This window comes from Excalfactoria chinensis, chromosome 11, assembly GCF_039878825.1.
Source record: "Excalfactoria chinensis isolate bCotChi1 chromosome 11, bCotChi1.hap2, whole genome shotgun sequence".
NCBI classification, from domain to species: Eukaryota; Metazoa; Chordata; class Aves; order Galliformes; family Phasianidae; genus Excalfactoria; species Excalfactoria chinensis.
In genome coordinates this window covers 2,023,399-2,041,880 of record NC_092835.1, presented here as the reverse complement: position 1 = coordinate 2,041,880, position 18,482 = coordinate 2,023,399, and the positions used below count along the sequence as shown (strand labels likewise).

The 18,482-nt window shown below is 49.3% G+C and overlaps 2 protein-coding genes across 2 annotated transcripts in view; one reads left to right on the top strand and one right to left on the bottom strand.

Moving 5' to 3' along the window:
* Positions 1–740: 740 nt before the first annotated feature.
* On the top strand, positions 741–9,248 carry MAP1LC3B (microtubule associated protein 1 light chain 3 beta). The gene is made up of 4 exons (XM_072346122.1): positions 741–896; positions 2,698–2,753; positions 5,241–5,347; positions 7,525–9,248. The coding sequence occupies exons 1-4, from the start codon at positions 857–859 to the stop codon at positions 7,697–7,699; spliced, it is 378 nt and encodes a 125-aa protein (XP_072202223.1). The 5' UTR covers positions 741–856; the 3' UTR covers positions 7,700–9,248.
* Positions 9,249–9,385: 137 nt separating this feature from the next.
* The window catches only part of ZCCHC14 (zinc finger CCHC-type containing 14), a 41,830-nt gene continuing 32,733 nt past the window's right edge, over positions 9,386–18,482 (bottom strand). Inside the window, exons 9-13 of the mRNA XM_072346120.1 lie at positions 17,321–17,412; positions 15,871–15,998; positions 15,384–15,524; positions 13,818–15,296; positions 9,386–13,226 (exon numbers count right to left, since the gene is read on the bottom strand). Coding sequence (XP_072202221.1) covers positions 13,171–13,226; positions 13,818–15,296; positions 15,384–15,524; positions 15,871–15,998; positions 17,321–17,412 — 1,896 coding nt within the window. The 3' untranslated portion in view covers positions 9,386–13,170. The remainder of the gene's footprint in view (positions 13,227–13,817; positions 15,297–15,383; positions 15,525–15,870; positions 15,999–17,320; positions 17,413–18,482) is intronic.

Genomic DNA, 18,482 nt, shown 5'->3' with positions numbered 1-18,482 from the left:
TAATTAGCTGGACACCGGAAACGTCTGACCCTGAATCACAACATTAGGTAATGAACCCTCATTCCAGACTGAGAGCACGGGGTTACTGTAACTTCAGTGTATTGGCACACCTTGACAAAGGTAGAAAGCCTGACCAGCTCTAAGCTGGTGGGAAACCAGTTCTCCTCCATGTAAGCTCGTTTTGATAAGGACATTGCTGGCTGCAGCACAAGCTGGGTTGTGCAGTGAGACCACACAGTCCTATTGCTACAAAATCGCTCCCGTATTTCACAACGCAGAGCCTCCAACATATGTGGGAGAAGGGGAAAAGAACCAACGCAGGCCTATGACTGTGCACAGAGCCCAGCGGCAACTGAGGTGCTGTCGGGGTGACAGAAAAGGCAGCGAGGATGAGAGCAAAGCTCTGAATGCTCTCAATGCTTTGCAATGGGTTATTTTGTACTGGTGGGAGCAGGAAAATCCCCCAGCTCTGAGAGCCGGACTGTCTCTGTGGTGGCTGTGCTGCCCACAGGGGACATGGCGGGGTGTCCCTGAGGAAGGAACATGGCGGGGTGTCCCTGAGGAAGGAACATGGCGGGGCGCTGCAGGGCAACAACAGCGGTGATCCAGAAAGAAATCAGCTGGGAATCGTGTCCCTGTGGAGCAGCCGCAGCTCCGTGTCATGGCGGAACACCACAGACGGCCTCGGTGTGTGCCACGCTCAAGATGGCGCCGGCCCGCCCCGGCCGTGACGCGGGAGTCAGCTGATGGCGCCGCCGCTGGGGGTGGCTGCGGGGGGCGGGCGCCGCCACTCGGGGTTGGGCGCAGCGCCGCGCACAGCGACCGCCGGGCCTGAGGCCGAGCCGCCGCCACCGCCATGCCGTCGGAGAAGAGCTTCAAGCAGCGCCGCACCTTCGGTGAGCTTCGGGGCTGTGTGTGTGGAAGGGGGGAACGCAGCGGCTGTCGGGCCTCGGCGCTGTGGCGGGGGGGGATGGAAGGATGTCGGGCCTTCACGGGCGCTGAGGCCGCCCCCATCGCCGGCGGCTGAGGGGGGAGACGCGGCCCTGCCGGCCCCGATGGGCCTTTGGCGAAGGGCGGCCTTGTCTGCCGGGCAGACACCGAGAGCGTCCCAGCTGCTCCGTGCCACCGAGCTGATGGAATGTCGGCCTCTCGACCTCAGCCCCTTCTCTCAGGGCTCTGACAAACCCGCTGTTGCCCCTTTGCCTGTCAGCAGCCCGGGCCCGCAGGTATTAAGTTCAGTTAGGATGGCAGCCAAGCAGTTGCCACTGCGACTGGGTGTCGTCAGAGAGCGGTGCTGAGCTGCGTCCGGCTCCGAGCACAACACACACGGCGCTGCCTATGAATTGCGTTTCCCAGCCTTCAGGGGGCTGTGCTGGATGGCATCGCCACCATTCATTGCCACCATCCAACCTGCTCCGCTTGAGGAATGAAGCAAACTTCCCTGTGCCTGCTGGGCTGCTCGCATTTGTTCCCCACGTATCTTGTGTTGCTGGTTATTTAAATCTTAAAGGGGTGTTTTAATTAGGTACTATCGCTGCCCTTGAAGTATTAATGCTGCTCTGTAGAGAGCGTGGCTTAGGCCTCCCAGGTTCCCGGCCAAGCAGCCTGCCGAAGGCTTTGCATATTAGCCGCCTTAGTTCTCTGCTTGATTCACATCCAGCTTAAAACCGTGATTCACTCGAGTTGCATTTCCTCGTCGGGTTCATAAAAGGCACACAGAAGTGTTTGATGCACGTGGGCTTAATGTGGGTTAATGGAGAGCTGAGTGATGGTGCTCAGTGACGGACAGGTAATGCGTGCTGTGCATTATAGCATGCCAGCTAGAGCTGACAGTGCTGATCCAAGCTCTTCTGCCCCAAGCAGCATCTCTCCCCAGCTCGGTGCTTGCTGAAGCTGTGGTCAGGTTGTGATGCAACGCTCAGTCTTCACCCTTAGAAGTGTTTACGAGATGAGGACGGCCCGGAAAGCCCCAGCACACCAAATAGAACCATAGAGGTTAAAATTGAGTCCACTGAATCTGCGAGTAGGTAGGCTGGGAGCAGATGCAAGCACCTCTAAAAGCAACTGCGGCTGTTTACTTTGGCTCCGGGTTGCACTTTAGCCTGGCTCACGATAACTGTACTATTAATATTTATGTCTGAGGAGAGGTGAACTTTATCCTAAAAACTGGCACGGACAGCAGTGAAATATCTAGGTACCAGAACCTCCCAACTGCTCCTGCAACAACAGCAGAATCAAAATAGAAAACTCTTAAGCGGGTAATACAAGAATGTACAGTGTAAGCTGATGCTGCCGGGCCTCAGCTGGGCTTAGGTCTCACATTTTAATTGTTGACAGCTTCCTCTTCGGGGATCTGGTAGAAATAACTCAGGGTGTTTTAGTCTTGCTCTCCAGCTTGGGTGGTGTCACTTGGTGCTGTGCATTTATGGGATGGCCGTAGGGTCCGTCTCCCTTCACATTCCGTGCAGTGTGTGTGCAGCAATTGTCATCTGGAGGGTTGAAGAGCCAACCAAGTACCACCTGTCAGAGGAGGCTTTTTGCTTTTCATGGTGCAGTCCCATTTAAAAACGGCTCTGCATGAATTGCCTTTTGTGGCTTTCACCAACCTGAAGGTCCTTCCCTTCAGCGCAGGGGAAACGAAGTTAAAACAGCGTTGCAGGCAGATGTTTGAACGGCAGTTCTTTGAATCTCTTACAGAGCAAAGAGTTGAAGATGTACGACTGATCCGAGATCAGCATCCAACTAAAATACCGGTGAGTCTTATTCCTATCAACCCTATTTCCTGCTCTCATGTTTGTTGTTAAAAGCCTGTAGGAGAGCTGTCCTCACGTGTCCAAATGACACTTTGGTTGTTCAGGGTCACTAAGCCTGGATTGCAGAAGCTTTCCTCAGGCTTGTTCCCAGCAGGCAGCTGCCCCAGCAAGGTGCTGGCTGAGGGCAGGGGAAGCAGAGCTTCCTGTGCTGCCTGTTGCAGCTTCAAAGCCACACCCAGGCTGAGCTCTGAGTCCCCAGAGCGTTCAGCTCTTCTGCTCTCACAAGTGGATGTATTTTTCTTCCCTGAAAGGAGAATCTGCAGGGGCTGATCAAGAAGAAAGCACAGGAATTCAGAGGCAGATGTGGCTTTCATCACAGATCTGTGCTGAGAAAGACAGAAAACACCCTTGTATGCAGAGAAAGGGCTCTGAAATCTCCAGGAATGTTACTTGTTGTCAAATCCCCCAATGCAAATAAAGCATTCTTCACAAAAGGTGGGGAGTGCAGAATCCCAGAGGTTGGATAGGACCTCTGGAGGCCATCAAGGCCAAGTCCTGCTCCAGCAGGGACATGCAGAGCAGCACCACATCCAGGTAGCCTTGGAAGATAGGGAAGATTCTCCATAGGGAATGTTATCTCTCTGGGCAATGTGTGCCTGAGGCTCAGTCACCTGCACAGCACATACTTCCAGGTGGCCAGAAGGAACCTCCTATGTTCTGGTTTGTGCCCACTGCCTCTTGTCCTGGCACTGGAAACCACTCTAAAGAGCTGGCTCCATCCTCTGCCTCCTCCCATCAGGCATTCATAGACATAGATGAGTGGAACTGGGAAGTTTCACAGTGGTGAGAAGTTAATCAGGTGCCATAACTTTGGTTCTCGGCAATGAGTGCTGATGGCTGCAGAAGAATCTGCTCTCAGAGGGAACAAACTGCCTGCAAGCAGCAGTTGTGCAAGCTTTTTAGCAGAAACAGTCACTGCCTCCATGCGAAATGAACTGAAAAGTTTCCAGCTTCACTTTAGCATTCAGCTACTTCTTGAAGCCACTGCTGCTGTTTTAGCATGCTGCTTGGCGTGGGAACAAGTCAGGCTTTATAGCTGCAGTTTTTGGACTTAGCTGGAATCTGCACTTTTCCCAGCAGGCCCTTTCCTAACAAATCTTTCCCCTCACAGAAGATTGCTTTTTCATCCACCTTTCACAGATCACTTAGCACTAGTCCCCAAGCTCTGTGACCACAGATTGAAAACCACTGATTTACAGCAAAGCTCTCATTTCAATCAGCCGTGGAGATATTACTGGGGAAAATTCAGAGGGGTACCTGAGCAACTCGGTAAAGATGCAGTGATACAGACTGGCAATGACAGCACAGGCGTGCATGGCATCCCTGGGGGCTTGCTCTGCTTGCCAGACCACGTTCTAGCTTGAGTCATTGCCTCATTATCATCATTAGCAGCTCTGGATGAGTTGAGATGGCGATGTCATGCTGATGGTGCAGCACTCCCGTACTGTTATCATCCTCCATTTTGCTGTTGGCAATATTATCCAATGCTTACAGTCCGCCTCATTAAAAACAATGTATCCTCCCCCCCTCCTGAATTACCCAGCATGTCTTTTAACTGATGTGAGGAAGTTTCTCTCTGATGTCATTAAGTTGGCTTAATACCCCTTCACCTGTACAGCTTCTGAATATCAACACAGCCATGGACACGATCCAAGTCCCTTCCAAGTGAATGGTGTCACATAGCTACCGTTGATGGTTAAAAACAACAGAGCCTGCCTGGCTGTGGAAACGGGTACACGAACTCTGAGATCATTCCTTAAAAGCAGGAACTCCATGCAGTTGCTGGGCAGGGTGCTGCTTAAATTGGCAAACCTTACAGTTTCCTCACGAGTTGAGTAGTTGCTCCACAACAACCTTGACGGAATTGCTGGTTCCTGGGCACGCTGCCTTGAGATTAAGGAGGAGGGAATTCTCTGCGTCGAGGCTTTAGATCCTTCAAAAGACACTTTTTCTCATGCATGAGAGAATCCACGGCAGGAGAACAGACTGACACGCTAATCCAGAGCTGTAGTGCTTAGAAAGAGACAGCCCGTTAGTCAGGAGAAGCTGGTGAGAGCTGTGTGAGGCTGCAGACCTCCACAGCAGCCAATGCAATGTGTTAGAGCCTGCTGTACCTCCTTCCTGCTTTCCTTGTTGCTGGGTAGTTCAGAGCTAAAGGATCCCAGCGAGTGAGCCATTCTAAAACAGCACTGAAGTTGCAAGTGTGTGCTGTTAAACCTGTTTGTTCCTCTTACAAACAGAAGAAGCAGGTGACAATGATTATAACACAGATGTGACATTTACAAACCAGACTTCCATTTACAAATGAAGTGGAGCATAGGGTGAACCCTCCTACTTTGCTGTGTTTAAAATGGAGGGGGCTGAGGGCTCTAGGAACTGTTTGTCTGCCTTTCACATCCTCTGCTGCTTTCTTTTGTTTCTCCTTAGGTGATCATCGAAAGGTACAAGGGGGAGAAGCAGCTCCCAGTTTTGGATAAGACCAAGTTCCTGGTGCCAGATCACGTCAACATGAGCGAGCTAATCAAAATCATCAGGTAGTATGCTGTGACTTGACACTGTACACTACATCAACAGCATAGCCTGTTTATAGTTTTAGGAACCTTTAAATGGAAAAGGCATCTAACAGGTGCTTCTATCATCACCAGGAAGGCAAGCTTCCTTTGGCTCTGCTGGGAAAGACCTTAGAAAAGGGTTGAGCTCTCAGTGTGCTTTTGAGAGCAATAACCATTTCCCAGACACAGAGGAGGGAGTCAGGCTGTGAATCCCTGTCTGACATGGGTGCTTCTGGCCCAGGGCCCCAGTGCTTCATACCTGGCTATTTTGGGATGCCTTCTCAGTGTTCTGCCTGGGAGACCCTCTCTGGAGTGCCTGCCTCCTCCCATTGCTGGAGAGGGAGCCGGTGCTCCTAACCAGAGCTCCAAGCTGCTGTATGGGGTTGATGCTGGCATCCTTTGATCATGAAATGAGGCTACCCTCACTGACAGCACTGAGGCCTGAAGAACACACATCCAGACAAGTGCTGTCTTGACACAGCTATCTGCACAGGCTGTGGTTTGAGTGTTGCTCCTTGCTGCTGCTTGAGCTTTGCTTATTAGAAAAGGCCGAGGGGAAATAACCATGGAATGGGAATTATATGGCTTTAAACTGCGGTCAGAGCTCCTGCTCAAAGTGCAGAGCTCTTGGCATAAAGTCAAGCAGGAATATTTGATTAGTAAAAGCTCTCAAGCAGTAAACTTGGAAGCCAGCAGCAAACCAGAGTTTGTTTGTCATTGGTCACTGTATGGCAACAAAAGGCCATGACAGTGCCCTCTAATGGGATACAAGCAGTACAGAGAATAGCAGGTAAAAAAAGAAGTAAAATTGACTCACCTCTTCCAGTGACCAAAGATGGCTCAAGAGGAACGCAGTATCCACACAGGGAAGTGTTACTTCTTTGGCTGCTAACCCTTAAATGAGAGCGAGGAGGGGCAGATCCCCTTTTGATCACTCAGTTTCATGGCTTGCAGCTGAGCTCCCTGGGTTCACCACACCTGGTGCTCAGCCATGGGTTCAGGCTGTGACCCAGCAATTCTGCTGCAGTCAAGGTGCAGCACAGAGCTGGTTCTTGGAGGACATAAGCTGTAAAAGCTGCGTGTTGTCCCACGTGTCCAAACAACCCCGTGCCCTGGAGGCTTTGCTAAAAGCCTTGAGCAAGTCCTAGCTCTGGCATGACTGTGGAAGTGCTATAGGGTTTTGGAAATAAGAACCTGATTCCCCAATTGATCTGGAATCTGTGATGCTGGCCTCGGGCAAGAAGTCTAACAGCAAGATTTTCCCCCCCTCTTTTGTTTGGCTTTGTTAATAGATGACTTAGTACTGGCCGGACTTGGTCCTCAGCCAGCTCCTCTTGTACACAGCAGAACCAGTGTGCCGTGCAGGCTGCCCTTGCCCAGCCTCAGAGAGCTGCTGCCTTCTCTGCTGGCTCTCTGTGGAGCTGTTAGTGCACATTGTGGGACGGCCCTTCCCAGGCTGAGACTGGGGAAATGCTCGTTTCCAGTACAAGCTGCCTCCACTCAGCAGTGAGCAGAAGTGGTGGGGAAGCCTTTCCGATCTGCTGTTCTTTTCCCCTCGCTTACACCTCCTCCTATCTGAGTTCCTGGTGCCGTTGCAGGGCAGATGTTTGTTGTGCCACGCAGGCTGGAAATTCTGTTGCTCTCTGTCTTTTCTGTGGTGCTCCTCGTGGGAGGAAAGATGAAGGGGAAAGGTTCAACACGGGCTGTGGCAGCACTGATGGCAAAGTGAGTTTAAAAGGAACGGAGCCTTTGGGTGGAAGCTGTGCCAGTCCTTCTTCCAGTGGGGTGTTGTGGGGCTCAAGCAACAAGGCAAAGGTTCCGTGGGTCTTGAGTGTTTGCAGGTTGTACGGGACGATCTGCTGCCCAGGGAACACCTCTTCCTGTTCAGTTTAACGCTCTTTGTGAGTGCAGCCTGTGCTGTTCCTGTGAGATAAGGGTTTCTGCCAGCGGATGCGTCTGAGAGCGCTTGGCAGATGACACATTTCACACAGCTCTAGGGTGAGAACCAAATGCCTTCTGTAAGGCAGGGCTGCTTTGGGTGGAGACATCCCACTGCTGTCATTGGTGGAGGACTTTGTTTCACCCCCCCCCCATCCTAAAGCCTTTGTTTGCACTGTCATCCCTGTGAACCTTCTTCCCTGCTTCCTGACTTCTAACAGGCGACGCCTGCAGCTGAACTCCAACCAGGCCTTCTTCCTGCTGGTGAACGGGCACAGCATGGTGAGCGTCTCCACGCCCATCTCCGAGGTGTACGAGAGCGAGAAGGACGAGGACGGGTTCCTGTACATGGTCTATGCCTCTCAGGAGACGTTTGGAGTGCAATCTTCCGTCTAGGACACGCAGGTGGCTTCTAGCCTAGGATTCCGGTTTACCCTTGGCCATCACCCCCACTCTTCCCCACACGCACCCCAGGGAAAGAAACGGATGTCACCTACGCTCTCAGTACCTTAGCATAGTCTTGCTTTAGCAGGTGTCTTATCTTACCTTGCCTTGTTTGTGACTATTAAAACAGTACAGACGAGCGCCTCCAGCTTTGAAACCTGCTGTAATATTCCACACAGGCACGTTTACATGTCTGGACTTGACGAACGGAACCCAATTGTGCATGTGATGATTGCAAATAAAGGGACACTCGATTGACTTTAAGGAGCAAGCAGGCACCAGTGAGGAGCTAAAGTGTTTCATGTAACAGTTTTCTGGAGAATCCCCCTGTGATTCCTTAAAGCTTTTCTTTCTTTTTGTTAATGGGGGGGGGAGGCTTCTAATTGAGAGCAAATGTGTTTTCACGTTCCAAAGCAGATCTTTGCCTTCTGCAGCTCCATGAGATCTGTGTCGGTGCTGCAGCCCTTAAGGTGAGCGCTTGGGGTGAGCTGGGGGAGTGCAGCTCTTCGTCTCCTTTTGGCACCGCTGCCGTAGGGACGGTGCCATTGACTGAAATAACTCATACCAAACACCGCAGCTTTATGATAGTTTTAGGGAGCGTTAAGTGTAAACGCCTGGACAGGTAACAGTGAAATAAACTCCAGTCTGTCGTGAATTTCCAATGCCTGCGTGTTCAGTGAAACACTGTTGTTCACAGGGGCTTGCTTCCAAACAGATCCTCCCTCCGAGCTGCAGCCCTGGCCTAGGAGGAGGCGAAGGGCGCTGCTGCCAGCAGGGCTGGCTGGTAGGAAGCGAGTCAGTGTGTGTAACGCTGCTGGCATTACGACCCCGTTGTGTCACTTGTTTTGCATGTTACCACTGGCGGGGTCAGGCAGAAGCATTTTCTATCAGCCCCTCACGTCCAGGAGCTGCTGTTGGGATGTGATGAACAAAGAGCTTTCCCATCACCGAAGCCTCCTGCATGGACCCGGAGCCTTGCTGTGACTGCTGGCCCGAGCAGGGAGCAGCCTGTGCAGGGGAAGGCTGCTTAGCCCCATGTTTTTCCTCTAGACTCGTTGTCAAGTGAAGCGTAGCAGGATGAGATTCCTCTTGTATATTACGTGTCTGTGAACTAACTCCATCTGTTACTGGAAGCTAACTTACTACAGTGGGGGGGGTGGGAGGGAGAAGAAGCAATACTACTGCGTCTCGGCACTCTTAGCTCAATAAGGTGTACAGTTTGTACCCAGCGGCACCTCTTTGCATGCATCTCGTTCACAGTGCTTAAACTTCATGATCTGTTTGTTCAACGTCCGTTGTGTTTTTACTCCAGCGTCAACTTTTCGATGCGGCTTTGTTCTCTGTTTTGAGTTCCCGTTGGTGGAAGGGATCGTTTTAACTGACAAACAAAAAGCTGACTTGTAATTACAACGTGATCGACCGATCTATTCCTGTACAAACGTTGCTTTTATAAAACGAATACAGTGCTGGTAGGGGTGGATTACATCCCAACTGAACGACGGCTCCTGTGGTTATTGGTGGTTATTCCTCCTATGGCTGCCTGCAGGGAAGGGCCGATGCTGGGACCGCTGTGATTCACAACAAGGAGAGCATGGAAGCCACCCCAAGAGAGGGGAAATCCTTTAAAGAGCAAAAGGGTTGGAGGGGATTTTCTGTTTAACTCTTTATTTTCCATACATTAAATTTTACTCAGATAAAAACATTCTAAAAATGTACAATTTTTTTTTTGTATTTTTTTTTTTGTTTTTTTGTTTTTTTAACTTTTTAACAAAGTATAATAAAACATAAAAATCCCAATACCAGAATACTTGACATTTACAGTTCAAAATCAAATTAGCTGAATATTAAATATTTACAAAACTATTTAAAATATTTATAAAGTTACATGCACAATTTGTAATACTAGAATTGACCGAAGTAAAAGAAATGGCTCAAATGGGAGCAGGAGTTTCCTTCGTTCCTCATGGGAAGTTACGTCCAAGAGAAGCTGTTAATCTGCACTTGAAAACACGCAGGATTCGCTTTCTGCAGCGGTACCAACGCGTTCCTCTTTTGTTTGAGGGCATCCAGGACTTTCCAAGGGCTTCTGACAACAGATGGAGGGCGCTGGGGGTGCTCGGGGATCCCAGACTCTTTTGCTGGCGCTGTGACGTGGCTTTCAGTCCAGCTTTGCCTGCACACAGGCCCTTCCACACTGCTCCAAATTCACACCTCTGCGCATCCGTGACCTGCGACAAACCCTCCTGGATGTGATGACACCACGGACAGACAGCTAACCCCAACGCAGGGCTTTCGGGTGAGGGCTCTCCTCTGCTATGCCAAATACACCACCAGGCAGCTCTGGGTCCCTTCCCCTCAAAGCCTGCCTGCCAGAAGCAGCGTGAAACCCAAGGTGGGGTAATGGTGAGAGCCTAGTGTTAGACCATCATTACTGGAAGTCTGTTGCTTGATGTGCTAAGATTTAAGGACCACGGTGTGCACGCTACTAAAAAGGCTTTAAGCAGAGTAAAGCGTGATGGTTTGAAGGAAAAAGATGAAGGAAACCTGTGATCAATTCACCTCGCTTGCTAAAATGAGCCTTCCTTGCTGGCACTCCTGCTCAGCACCAAGCAGGGCCATCTGTTCATGCTTACCTCAGAGCCCGCAGTGTGAGGAGCTGGCTGCAAATCCCACCCTGCTTCTGGTATCCCCCATCCAAAGGAAAACGCTCCTGGAAACTCATTGCTCACCACACATCCAGCCTCCCTGCAGCCCGCAGGGCACGGCTCGGGGCTCCCCTCCACCTCACACATCCACCTCATTTCTATCCCACAGTGAAATCCATGTTGAGAACTAATTCTCGTTATACTTTCAGGACAAAGATAGGAATAAACAAGAGTCCTTGGAAATCTCTCAATGTACAAAAATAGGTTTGAAGAACTGGTTCTTTCACAGCCATTGAAGCTGGAACGACTATTCTAAAATGAGCTGCCTTACTTCTCAGGGGGTGGGGAGATGGGTTTGGGCCTTGGGAAAAAAATACAGACCAAGGGTTATTTTATGGAACTCGAGTGCTCTGCTCACACTTACCAGCTTTGGCTGTTCTTGGTCCAAAGCGGACAGTGCTGGCGAGCAGATCTGAAGCCACAGCTGTCTCTGGTGTAAGGAAGGCTCTATCACTGATGTCGATCCATCAGACACTTCTCTATCACGCTCACGTTGCTTTAAGGTACTCGAGACTTTGAACTTACTCTAAGATCAGACTTCACCATTTTAAAACGTTACCTACAAGTACACGGAAGCCACTGCAGGAAACATCTGCCTTCACTTCACACAAAGGCAACAACCCCAACGAAAGCTCTGAAGGTAGGAATGAAACAGTTTGCTGGACAGGAGTTCAGTCCTACAGTGCTTCCATTATGGCGATGAGATCAGACAAGACAACAGTCCCAGCCTCGAGCGTTAAAACAAAACACAACCGGTACAGAAAACAGATCTTCTTTTCCTGTTGATTTTTGCTATTTTGAGGGGCTGTTTAACACTTGCATGAGTGCGGAGACAGTTCATTTAAACATGAGTCTGGTTTCAAATACTGTTTTGTTTTATAAATAGTGAAAAACAGGTGAAGGTTTGGCTTTCAGCACATGTTCCAGGCCACTGGAGAGACCCCCAAAGCTATGAATAGTAAACATGGTCAGCAAAAACCGTTCCCTTCGGCGTGACGCGGTGCGGCAGATTGTTCCCTACCATTGTCTCAAGCTCATTAAGGCGAAGTAAATTGCATTGTCAGTTTTCATCCCTTGTAGTGTTTTTGTAGGTCTGAAGGTCGTTAATTGAACGCAGGTGAGCTCGGAACGCGGGCAGAGCCAACAGGAGCGTGAGCCAGGCTGTGAGCAACCCCTCTTGTTAGTTGTCATTGCATAGGAAGAAGACATCACCTTTTCTTTTGCAACCAAACGTTGATCGTGAGCCCGGCCAAAGTCAGCTGTGCTGCTCCAACACGTCCCGGTGGGGTTGAAAGGGGTGTGAGAAACACCTCCAAGTGTAAACAAGGCTTTAAGACCTTCCAGATGACAGTGGGCCAACGTCTCCCTGCGGGACGCATCACCCACCAAATGGTGCCGAATTGCTGGGGTGAGCCATGAGGTTTGTGCCTCCCTTCAGTGAGACGGGACCAAACTGTTTCAAATGAGCAGTTCAGGATTTGTTCGGCTTCCTCTCAAGCCCTAATTTAGACTTATCACCCACAACTTATGTATGCTAAGTAGTTAACACCAAAGCTAGTCATCTACAATCTATTGCAACGACGGAGGCTGACAGTAAATCCTTCCAAGTCTTGAGAATAATGAAGTTTACTACCTCTTACATGTTTTGACTTCTACCGCTTCTGAATCCCGTAGCAAAAGCCATGGGGTAGGAGTCGGAGGGTTGGGTTGGGTTGGTTGGTTGGGTTTTTGTTTCTTTTTACTATAAAGAAAAGCAAAAGCTTACAAACTCTGCAGCCAGAGTTCTTCTTTAGGATGGTTTAAAATTCATTTACAAAAGCAGAGTAATAAGGTTTCTGTGACAGAGACCTATGTACAGTAACAGGACGTAAAGGTTGTTTTGTGTACTACAGGAACGTATCCTCAAAGCCTTTATGACTCTGGAGTCTCTGGGATTTGGACCCTTGGAAACTAAGAGTATTCCGTCGCTGGGAACCCAGCGCTAACAGGTAAGACAATGAAGCACAAGTTTGTTTCCAAAAGGAACCGAAACTGCTCTGTGTGTTCTTTTGGAAGGGAAAGGAGAGACTGACTGAAGATTGTTCTTGTGTCGTTAAGTCACGTAGCCTGCTGGTGCCAACTGCTAAAGGTCGGAACTTCTTTGCCTCTTGCACTGCTCTCAGAGTGACACCGTCTGCTAGAAGTGCAGAAAGCTCAAAGAGTTTTACATTCTTCTGTAGTGCAATCCTTAAAAATCCCAGAGATTAGTGCCTGATCACTTTTGATAAAAAAAAGTAGACGTTTTACCTAGCCCAGGGGTGCCAAAGTCCTTCTGGAGAATGGCTGCTCCCACCTCCGCCTCCAGCTTCCACCTCACCACGTAGCTGCCCCGGAGTCACACCTTTACCTTCAAAAGTCCACGGATGGCAATAGAACTAAGTACGTAGGGTGTTGTACTTGCAACAGAAAACACAGCTGGCCAGCTCCATCCATCCATCCAGTACGCATCGTCCTATGACACAGGGTCAGAAGTTCCAACAGCAAGATCCGAGCTTGAATTTGGCAATCAAAAATGGGTTCGATGCACCCCTAAGCTAGATTTCCTACCTAGTCTAATAAAGTAAAGCACCTTTGGATTAAAAAATACATTAAGCTTAACAGCAACTGGATGTCTCAGTTTTGTAGTTCAGTCTCCTTCTATCTCCATGGCTTACAGTATTTTTCTTGCCAGGTAAAAGATCAGTCTGTGGAGTCAAGGCTTTCAGAGGGAGGAGCGTATTTCAGCCTAAAAGTACCTGGGGGAAAGGAAACAGAAGAATTAGACAGAACAAAGCCAGGATGTAAAACACAGCACTTCAATGCTGCTTGCTCCAGTCTTAAGTCCCTACTGAACTTCTAAGCTCATGTCACGTGCAGATGATTTCAAGACAACAAGCTGAGCAAAAAAACAAAGGAAAATGGGGCAGCAGGTTGTTCTTGGTAAAGTGACACTTCTCTTAGTTGTTTCCTGCCCAGAATTAAGGATTTCAGCTCTCTCCCAGAGCTGTACCCATGAGCAAAGCCAGCAAACTCCAATGTGGCACCTCCGAGAGGATCTGAACAGTAATCCTCCATTTATGTAACTGGTTTGGGAAGAAGGGAAGGAGGCAGCAGATATGTTTAGAACTCAGTCTTCCAAGGGAACCTGAACCTACAGCTTGGACTGCAGGGACAAGCAGCCACAGTTCTGCTGCAATATGCCAACAGAACCTCCCTGCCTCTCTGTGTGTTTCTTCACACAGAGCTCAGAACCAACAACACCTTCCCTCTTTGTGGGACTCCTTTTAGCCCAGCCCAGCACTTTGTGCTGAGCCGGGTCCTGCTGCAGCCCCCACATCCACCATTACCTTGTCGATTGAAATCCATCGGAGGCTGTTTGCAGTCCTGAGCTCTGTGCCCGCTGGCCCCACAGTTGTAACAGGAGAGGTTCCCATTTTTTTTGTGACTCGAACCATTGCCGTTTCCCATCATTCCCTGTGCCTGATAAACCCCTGCTGTCCCTGCCATAAAGTTCTGCATCGGCGGCACCGCAAACGTCGACTGTCCCGTCATCACAGAGTCCGGAGCGATGCCGCTGTTGTAGGCGGTGTGGACCACGGGGAAGGTGGTGCTGCTGTTGTACTGCTGCGCGTTGATGTAGCCGTTACTGCACAGGGGGTTGAAGGGCAGAAATGGGAAAGTAAACATTGAAGGTCCTGAAAAAGGGTGCTGGAAATAGTTGGCGTAGCTGACCGTCATCCCGCTGGAGCCGCAGTTCCCGCTGCACCCGCAGGAGCTGCACACCATGCAGCCGGGAGGCTGCGGCTGCTGCTGCTGGTGGTGGTGGTGATGGTGGTTCTGGTTGGGCACAGGGATGCTCCCTGCAGACCCGCTGCTGCTGCTGCTGCTGCTACTGCTGCTGCTGCTGCTGCTGCTGTTGCTGTAGAAGTTGTTCTCGGCAACGGATGAGAGCGTGGGGCTGGAGCTGGGCGCGGGGCAGCTGGGCAGGTTGGCCATGGTTGCAAAGGACGTGGAGGGGTGGCTGCTGGATGAGGCCGCGTTGCTGTTTGCGCAGAAGCTGCCTTGCATGGGTGCCACGGGCACGCTGCTCATTGCAGAAAAGGCAACTTTGGTGTTGGCTGTATACAGAGCAGTCCGGGGATTTATTATTGCAGGGGACACCGTGATTTGCATATTGCTGGAGCAGGAAGTCTGTCCAGCAATGGCAGGGTCGGTAGGAACAGAGGACGACACCAGGAGCTTGATGGGTGGGCGAGCCACGTGGAAGACTGTGCTGGATGTGACAGTGGCGGCCGTACTCGTCTCTACTATCAGTCCTGGCTGCTGAGCTGTTTTCATCACTCTGTCCAGAGTTGAAGCGTGGACGACTTTGGTTCGAGGCCCAAAGTTAATAGTAGATGTTGGCGAGCTGTTCTCAGCAGCCCCCGAAAGCACTTGCAAGGGCTGATGGGGAGAAGGCGCAGCCATGACATCCACTACTGTATTCCCAAAACTCTTTTCCATTTTTATGCTGCCTCTAGGCCCAGGAGAGACCTTATTTCTTTCTTCTAAGGATAAAAGTGAATGCATAGATGACGAAAGTAGCTTCATGTCTGCATTGCCACGCTCTGATTTATGCACTGAATTTAGCATCCGAATGGGGGTGATATGAGTAGAGGCCGCTGACATCATTTGCATTGGCAGAGTGTGGTGGCCGGACGGATTGGAGCCTGCATCATTTTGCACTGGTAAGACCTGAGCAGTGGGTCTGGCAGAGCTCGAAGTGAAATGGTTCAGTAACATCACCGGCTTCTCCTTTTCAGAGCCATCTAAGTGAATTTCCAAACCTAGGGACAGAAACATCCCATAAGCACAACAGCTTTACAAGACAGAGCAGCTCCACACCAGTCCCCACCCTGGCTGCATCTGCTTACGTCTCTCATTCTCCTCGGCGCTGTCTGAGCTCTCCTCCCTCGTCTGGATCCCCATGGGGCTGGAAGAAGAGCTGGAGTACTCAGAGGAGCTGCCCTCCCTGGGCAGAGGGTGGGCTGGTTGATCCACGTCCACCCGCAGCTCTGCAGATGACAACAACGGTAGCACCTCATTGACACCAGCTCTTACAGCTGCCAACACCACCTGACTTACAGCAATGCAATACAGAGCTTTACAGGGATAGGCACTGACTAAAAGCAGCAGCGCTCTGGAGGCACAGCAGTTACTAGTGCAGCTAGCCATGGAAGCCACAGAGAGGCAACCACTTTCTATTGCACTCCATATACACAGGAATCAGATTGATTGCTTCCTGTTAAGCCGATGACATTTTGGAAGATGAAATTCATAACAGGTTGGTGGAAAAGCAGTGAAAGAACGGACATATTCAGACCTGAGAGGGCAGATCCATGCTCTATTCCTCCTTCTTACCTGCAGCGTGGTTGCCACGAATACTCTGGAGAGGCCCCACATGTGTAGTAGGGGGAACCCTTGCCACACCACTGCTGGTAACTGAAGAAGGTGTTGTGGGGTTGAGGCACCGTTTCTCTGACTTTTCTCTATGGGATGATGGAGAAACATGTGAAGACACAACAAACTGGCTAAAGCACATCAACAGATCAAACAGAAACTGAAGCAGACAAAGCCCACTAATTAATCTGAGAAAGTCAGCTCCTTGCAAAGGGAAACGTTTGGTAATGACATCGGCCTTGACTGTAGCTTCTTACCACCATTTACTTTGGCCTTTCTGCCACCAAGATTACATTTATTTGAGGAAAAACGTGACAAAATGGTGACTACGTTCTATCACACGCTCTGCAGGCACAGCCTGAACACAGCCATGCACACCAACACCAAAGCAAAGCCAAATTACATCTTAAGGTAGCAAGTCCAAAACCTAAATGGGGACACTTCACAATGTCAGAAGCTGCTTGTTAAGAACAAACCCAAAGAGTATTGAAGAAAGGTTTATGTAGCCAGTAAGCTTATCTGTTTTCCTCACTAATATCAGCATCCCAACAGAAGTGGCTCCCTCCCACACACAGCCTTTGTGTGAACCATCCCGGCCGCAGCACCACGAATTATTTGTGCACAAATTACTTAATCTGAGTAAGTTCCATGAGCACAAAGGCCGGCTAATTACTCAAGCAGCAGATAACGGCAGGGAAAGCAAACAATCAGGCAGAGAAACAGAAAGGAAGGGAAAGAAGCAGAACAGAAATAGCACTGTTGTACCATCCTATGATATTCCTGCAGGTGAGAGGGTGTCTGCTCGTTCACTAATGCTGAGTTCAGCTGAGGCCATGCATAATCCTCCACCTTGCACTGAAACGACTCTAAGATTGTCTAAGGCACCGTTCAGATGGAACTCGCCTAAATATAAAATGTACTTTGTACATCTGCTTTGCTCTGTTATATATGTTTAAAAAAAATCCCATCTAACAGTATGTATCTTTTGTAAACTACTCCAGAAATGCTCCCCACCTCACAAGAGCTGTCACGGTGCATTTATGCTGTGACTGGGTTGCCACGGCGCTCACAGACCCTTTGCATGTGGTTATCCTCACACAACCCTGAGCAGGCAGTGGTAAAGCAGTATGTACAGAATGCTCTGCATCTTCAGGAGCTTCCCCAAGCAACTGGGAAGTGTGGGAGGGAAGCATTATCCTTATCTACAGGTGGGAATCGGGTAGGTTTACTGTGTGAAAGAACAAGGCCAGGCTGGATGTGGCTCTGGGCAGCCTGCTCTGGTTGTTGGTGACCCTGCACATGACAGGGGGGTTGATTGCTGTGATCCTTTTCAACCTGTTCTAGGATTCTATGAACTTGCATTAAGTCCCTTAAAACCTCACTAAGAGCTTTACCCCCCCCCACCACTTACTTCTCCAGCTCCAGCTGGGTCTTGAGCTTCTTCTTTGCTCCCATGGTGAGGGATTCAAACTTATTCAGATCTTCCTCCGTTAGACTCAGGAACTTGTAAAGAGAAAAAAAAACAGGGGGAGTTTTACAGCCTTCAATGCTCTCATTTACATTTTCAGTCAAGATTCACCCTCAAAGACAACTTTAAAGTCATTTTTAAACATACGTTAATTCAAAGAAACTCAAATCTGGTCTTATTAGAGAATCAGTGTCAAACAGAAGTGTGGGGGCCTTGCATGAAAGAACTGCTGTAGATTCAATTTAACCAGCTGTGTGCTTACATTCACTATTCACAATAAAGACAAAGTGGTGTCTGTAATTACAAAAATAGGCCTGTGTGCTATAAAGGAGGGTCAGGATCGGGTTCCTGTAAAGAAAACCACTCTGGTTTTCCTGGTTATGTCACTTAATGCAGAAATCAAGGAGCAGTCATCCCAGCAGCTGGCTTGAAAACATACTCTGCCATTAGACTGTATAGTGAAATACGTAGAATACAAATGCAGTAGTAAAATATTTATCATTCAGTTCAAATTAAAGCCCATAAAGCACACACAGTTCCACATGCTTATTTTTAAGGCAGGAAAACACCAGCACATCAGAATATGCGCAGTTTTGTTTCTTTATTAAAGGAAAAATCCACTCTTTGTTTTCCTCTCATGACAAAGAACATCAAAACAGAAGACTCTCCTAACAGCTAAACGTGTATCCCACGTCTAACCATCACAAAGCTCTCCTGCTTTAGACCTGACTCAGCCGAAGCCTTTCGTCCACCGGAGGGCGTTCAAAGCTAAAATACAGCAACAGGACAAGGATTTCATTGAACAGCTCTACAGATGGAGCTGGAGAAATGCTGTACAAGTGCTGACATCTATTCAGTTAAAACTCAGCATACGTCGGTATTATTTATTAGTCTGTACCCTGATTGGGAAAAGCCTCTGTGAATCTATTTGGCCAAAAAGGGATAACTAAATATTTTGGGGAGAAAAATCAAATCACGAAGCAGAAACAACAAAAAATATCCCACAGATGTGAGTTATTGCACATGAAAGGGATGAGCCTGGGGCCAAAGCACAGCTCAAGTCAGCATGCAATCAGACCTCCAAGCATTCAGTAAGGAATCTGAA

Bases quoted from the DNA above. Each gene is read 5' to 3' on its own strand.
- MAP1LC3B (XM_072346122.1), top strand. From the start codon at position 857: ATGCCGTCGGAGAAGAGCTTCAAGCAGCGCCGCACCTTCG. The intron at 2,754-5,240 runs GTGAGTCTTATT...GTTTCTCCTTAG, and splicing joins AGCATCCAACTAAAATACCG to GTGATCATCGAAAGGTACAA. The intron at 5,348-7,524 runs GTAGTATGCTGT...GACTTCTAACAG, and splicing joins GAGCTAATCAAAATCATCAG to GCGACGCCTGCAGCTGAACT.